At 30.5% G+C, this 6702-nt stretch overlaps 1 protein-coding gene across 1 annotated transcript; it reads right to left on the bottom strand.

The window, feature by feature from the left end:
- Nucleotides 1-474: 474 nt before the first annotated feature.
- Nucleotides 475-6702, bottom strand: LOC134252094 (perlucin-like protein). Its single transcript, XM_062734533.1, has 4 exons — nucleotides 6459-6702; nucleotides 1999-2078; nucleotides 1015-1111; nucleotides 475-730 (listed from the first exon to the last, which is right to left on the bottom strand). Exons 1-4 carry the CDS (start codon nucleotides 6700-6702, stop codon nucleotides 495-497), a joined length of 657 nt encoding a protein of 218 aa, XP_062590517.1. The 3' UTR covers nucleotides 475-494.

The following is a 6702-nucleotide window of genomic DNA, read 5'->3' as shown; positions in this document are numbered from 1 at the left end:
AACCTAGATTTTCATACTATTTTTGCATTTATAAAATGTATAAAGATAACGAACATAATATAATTTTATGAAACACATATCATGACGTTTGGTGAAGGGCATCTGTACGTCTTTTAATGTGTACGTGTATACATCAATCGATAAGTGATTTTTTGCAATTACTTTGTTTTATCACTTTTAAATAGATCTTTCTAAAATAAAAAATAAGTTCTCATGAAAATACAATGTGTTAATTAACATTAGACTTTCGGTTTTTATCCATAACTGCGATTTAATATATGAATTTACAAATGTATTATAAAAGAAATACTAAACGCAAAGATTCTGATGCTGCGATGCGCATGCTTACATCCTGAAAAAGCTTAAAAATGGCATACAGCAATTAAGCAAACAATTTTTTCAAGTTTATATCACCTTATAATTTTTTTTTCGTGAATCTATTTCATTATTTCAATTATAACAGTCTTCTAAATATCGAAATCGTGACAATAATTTCAGAAGTACACCATTTCACAAATGAATGTGTTGTTTCGGTGACAACTTGTGTCATCCCAGAATCCATTTCGACAAATACGGACACAATGTGCCATGTTAAGATTATCAGGCTGTCTGGCATACCAATTGGAAAACGAGATATTTACATGGCTAGTCCAAGTAAACATTCCTTCAATCTCGATATCTGTGGCCCCGATCCAGCACTCGCAGCAGTCCCACCAGTTTGAGCAGTCGGCTATAAATATAAACATTAGACATCGTAACAATACCTCACATCTGGCTTACTTTATCTTTTATGAATTATCTTATTTTAAGATTTAGTTTAAAATTTAAAATGAACATAACAAATAAAAAAGAGACTTTTTATACGTATTTGCAAGGGTTGAAGTTAAAAAAAAACTAGTATGCCCTCTATCGTTTACCAGCAATTTTTTTTTAAGTTTGTTAATTCCATGTACCTAGAAGCAAAAACATTTCATATAAGTATATCTTAAATTAGAATATTACACGTATTCGTACCAGCATTCCAAAGAGGGAGAAATGTTTCCATGGCCCATGTATTTTCTTCGCCAGAATCTATTTCTAGTAGGTAAGCTCCATGGTACTCACATTGAACCTACATCGTAAATAAAATTTAAAATACAGTGACTCTAAAGGATAAATGCAATTTCAAAATCTTCTCAATATTCAGTTAAGTCTAAAAGTAAATTTTCAAAAACTTTTAAAGTATATTTTGTCAGTTTGGGTAATTGCTATATATTAAGATAAGAAATTTCAGAACAACACTAATGTCCTTTCTGAATCCTCTACCTATTAGATGCACATTATTAACAAATTCTACTGAAATCAATTGTAAACTGATGAAATTATTTACATTTAAAAAGCAAAAAATTAAAGGACACATAGAGTATAAATTCTACCGACATTTGCTCTTTTTTTTTTTATAAATCCCATTTGAAGGTTGTTATATCAATAAGTAACATAATAAGTATTTTTCCTTAGCTTCATGTCTCATTAGCTGCAGATAACACATTTTAAATGGTTATATTTGCTCAAATGTCCAGACATTTTCGTCTCAACATGAAGCATAGCGTCTTTAATATGAACCATCTTTTATAATGGCTGTCATTTGGAAAATATATAATCTACTTATTTAAATGCATTGTCAGCATTTTAAGCGAGCTGTAATCACTCAAATTTTGTAATATTAACCAAACTACACTTTTTGATAAAGTTCTGAATTACTAATCGCCTTGTATGAATCCATGGAATGGATCGTGCAACGAGAAACTAATCCTTAATGTTGTCCTACGTAACATTTTCGAATTGCTCACAGTAAGATAAGAATTTGATAAAAATTTTACTCCATCGAAAAAGGTATGTACATTTTGTATTACAAATATCAACTATCTTACCAGATGAATCGGTTAATACTAAATGTTAAAACGGACCTGAACTATATATATATAAATTTATTATTTTTTGATTTTTTGAAATTCAAACCTTGGCTTGACTCCAGGGTACGGTGGTTTTGTTGAGGAAATAACAATGGTATTGAAAGGGAACCCAGCCGGTAGGGCAAGCTGAAAGAACAGAAAAATTATCTATTTTTAATCTGATATTTAATTTCTGGTCATAATTTTCTATATCTCTGACATTTATTCATATCTTAAATGATTTTTCCAAATATATTTTAACATCATTGACAGCTGCTCATTCAATAAAAATGGAACCTGTTACTTGACATATGATTGGTCATTTGCAAGATTATTTTTCTTACAAAATACATTCGGATTGTACATATAAGTACTCTGGAGCTAATATTAAAAAATACAATGTCTGATATGCAAAATCTATATGATTTTTTTTAGATTAGGTCTTCCTACAATCTATTGGAAATACCGTTACCAATCGCGCCCCGTTATTAGCAAGCAATTTTTTTGTAATCAAATGATGCAAAATTTGTTCAAATTATTATACTTAACACGAAATGAAATGACCGTATTCCCCTTGTGTTGACCTATTCAAAAGGATTACCGAATATTCATAACATTTTGAAGAAAAGACAAAAAATTCTTGAAAATTCCGATCGCCTGAAACTCGCGTTCAAAAAGACCCCAATTGTTGCCTATAAAAGAGACAAAAATTTGAAAGACATTTTAGTGTATGAAAAACACAACAATTTATTTTTTAAAAAAGGAAATCTATGTGAGCCATGTGGTGCTAAAAAATGTATTTTGTGAAAATTTGTTGTGAAAACCAGCCAGTTTGAAGATAATAACGGATGCACTTGGCATTAACAAAAGGGAACACTTCTGTGTTTGAATTGGATTTATGAACATTTGTGTGACATTGTGATACTTATTTTTACAGATATACTTTTACGAGGGGCATTTCAAAAGTTCTGGCAACTGTTTAATAAAATATTAACCGTTTTATGGAAATTATTGAGTTTGATATCATTGAAAAGATCAGAAAAATATACAAATATTGTGACGTCACATTATAATTTTATGACGTAATAACTCCGAAAATGACGTCACAATATAGAATGTTAGGCATACTGATAAGTCGCGTTTTTATCCACATGATATGATCGTAAAAGTTCGGTCAAAGGCTTATTTGAAAAAATATTTCAAAGAAAATTTAAATTTGAAAAGAAGTAGAGTAGGGCTATGATATTGTTTATCAGCAATTCCAGTATTCATTGTATGGTTTGTTTACTTGCACTGTTTATGTCCAGTTATGTTATCATCGACATTCATTTAAGATTTTTATTAACATGATACGGCTGAGTTTTCGGTCTTTTATTTAGCTCTCCATTGTTTGAAATAAAACATGTTCTGTATTAAACTGAAGTATATTAATGCAGTTTTCATCAAATATATTTTGAGTAACAGGACTCTTACCGTTTACGAATAAACTGTACAAAATCTTGTCCCCAACTGGAATCTGTGCGTATTTTTTCATATAAATTCAACTTCGGCACCCCAAAACTCACTATTGCTTTTGACTTTTGAATCCAAAAATGAATATAAGTTACTCAAACATGTAAAGTCTCATTTATTTTCCATGCATTAAAATTTGTGAATATGTGGAGGTACGGTGGGGTTACAACTGCATCGCCGCCATTTTGGATTTTACGAGAAAATATTGGGCACACTAAACTTTACTTCTCTTGAGCCTTCATCGATCCCACAAATCTGGTTAAAACACCTGACGAATTTATGCCATCTAAGTTTGTAACACGATCGCCTATTTTTCTTTGATTGTCAACTTTGTCTTTTTCTCACATTTAGGTCTATTTTACGCAAAAGTTTGAGCGAGATTCGATAAAACCATGCTAATTTTGACACTCGATAAAACCATTTCAGAACAAGAAGATTTTCAAAATAAAGTACCATATGATAGATTGTAGTCTATGTAAACATTCCACCAACTGGCATTTTCGTCCGTTAACTTGCGTCCGAGTAATGAGCAAAAGTTGTCGTGAAAAATTTAATTTGATCAAATTGCCTCTTTTGTTACGTCATTTTTATTGTCAGTATGCTGAACATTCTATATTCTGACGTCATTTTCGGAGTTATTACGTCATTAAAATTATAAAGTGACGTGACAATATGTGTATATTTTTCTGATCTTTCCAATGATATTAAACTCAATAATTTCCGTAAAACGGTTAATCTTTTATTAAACAGTTGCCAGAACTTTTGAAATGCCCCTCGTATATATACTTTAAAAACATCTTTTTAATATAACCCGTATTTTAGTATTTTATCCTGTATGATAAAAATGTTGATACACAAGTACAATTTTTTTCTCTCACAATATTTTCAGATGTTTTTGGCGCAATTTTATTGCATGACGTTGCCTCTCAATTTCTATGTTCATTGTGACGTCATAATACTGTTGAGTTGCTATGCATTCAAATAAACACGACTGATGAAGGCCGGTAATATATTATATAAATATAGCCCTTTGATGAGGTCAATCCATAGATATATCGACTTCACAGAAAAGCATATCGACCGAGCACGAAGTGCGAGGTCGATATGCTTTTCTGTGAAGTCGATATATCTATGGATTGACCGAATTAAAGGGCTACATTTGTTATATTATTTTTTACATAGATTGACAAAACAAATTATGAAAATAATTGGAAAAGTTTTCTCCCTTTAACAATTAGAGACTAGAGATCAAAATAAATTACACCGTTTAATGTAAATGCGTTTCCTTTATATTGATGGAGTGATTTAGACGATTTACTTATTCAGAATACTTCATTTATTTGATTAAGTTTTGTATCAATATTTGACACTGTCACACATATCGAATATGTTTTAATTAATATGAAGTAATCCTAATCCAATGCCTTCTTTTGTCTCATCAAATACAGAACATTGAAACAAAGTTAGTAAAAGTTGAAATAAATATTTTTTTTCTAGAAACATCAAATCATACACTGTATTAGCTTTGATTGAATACAGTACTATTTTGTTTCACGGAAATTATCTCCATTTTAAGAAACCTCAAGTCGATATGCATTTCAGATTCTATAAATAGTAACTCAAGTCTTTATGCTGTTATATACTAAATCATGTGATCAAGTTTGAGCCAATCAGAGAGCTGGGAAAAAATGATAAAAATAATATATGTATATATATATATTCAGAATTCAGATTATATATATATATATATATATATATATATATATATATATATATATATATATATATATATATATATATATATATATATATATATATATATATATATATATATATATATATATATATATACATATATATATATATATATATACATATATATATATATATTCTGAATTCTGAATTCTGAATGAATTAAAAACGGAATCCTGTTCTCTTTCTTGAGGCACTGTGGCAGCGCACTTTGAAAAAAATACGCACTTTGAATAAAAATTTTCAAAGTGCGCTAAAATTGCAACAAAATCAACGCACTTTGAATTTTTTTTTCAATGTACGTTATATTTGGGACACATTCAACTCACTCTGAAATTTTTTTTCAAAGTGCGTTAAGAGTGTACTTCAACAATTTTACCATGTGGACATTATACACACTTATAAAAAATATGTATAAAACAAAAATTCTAGACTTAGATATTAGTAATTGAGAGAATCAATTAGTAATAACTATATCTTTCGAAAAAACGTTTTAATATACATGTATTGATTAACCCTAATCGAGAACAAGGAGAAGATGAGTATATAGAATGTCTCTCATACCAACTCTTTTTAACTGAGGTATCAAATTGAAAGTGGAACCCCCTTCCACCCCCTAACCCCTTAGTCTAGGTCACCTACATGTACGTCGCATCGATGGTCTTACACAGTGGGGGGGTCAATCGACTTGCGTGACCTAGGCTACCCCCCTCCAGGTGAGCCCCAATTTTTAATTCCTTTATTATGTATATCTTTGCAAGACATTTGTGTGACTAACCATCCCCGCCCCGGTACTGATTCCTACACCCAAATATTTGTATCTGCTTAACTGGTGTGACGTTGACAACTTTCAATAAATTTTAGATTACATTAAATGCATGCGACCTGGAAGAATTCTCAAAGTATGGAAAAATTAAAATCGCTAATTTCCACATCCTGAACTGACCTTATCATCGAAAAGTTATCCAACAGGTTCAATTATTTACCATACCTAAGATTTTCAATAGTATTAACCAAGCCATATACAATTTTTTCAACGCAACTTTTAAAAGAATTTTATTTTTTCAAAGTGCGTTGATTTGGTCCCAAACTCAACGCACTTTAAAAAAAATTTCAAAGTGCGTTGTAACAAAGGCACAAAGCAGGTATGGACGTCTAAATCAGTAGAGGTGAGAAGAGGTACTTCTGTATAGTCAGCCTCCGCTTAATAAAATCTAAGTTCAGTGACAAATGAAAAAAAAATAATTTGAATAATAAACATACCGTCATTTTGAATCCAGAATTCCCATCCGCCATCAATTCGGCCCCTGTCCACCAGTCGTTCATTCTGGTAACAGTTCAAAAGATAACAAGAAAAGAGGTCCTCATTGTATAAAATTGCTCTACACAAATATTGGTGCATTGAACACTGTAAAGCACACCATGATCGACTGATGTTTTTAAGAGTGACAATGTAATAAAGTGAATGTAATGGACGAAGGTTATCAAACGATTCATCTCTTGTCAT

Source organism: Saccostrea cucullata, unplaced genomic scaffold (assembly GCF_032062105.1).
Source record: "Saccostrea cucullata isolate Sc308-1 unplaced genomic scaffold, CSIRO_AGI_Scuc_v1 ctg3807, whole genome shotgun sequence".
NCBI classification, from domain to species: domain Eukaryota; kingdom Metazoa; phylum Mollusca; class Bivalvia; order Ostreida; family Ostreidae; genus Saccostrea; species Saccostrea cuccullata.
Note: the sequence above shows the minus strand (reverse complement) of the source record. Positions and strands in the feature narration are given on the sequence as shown.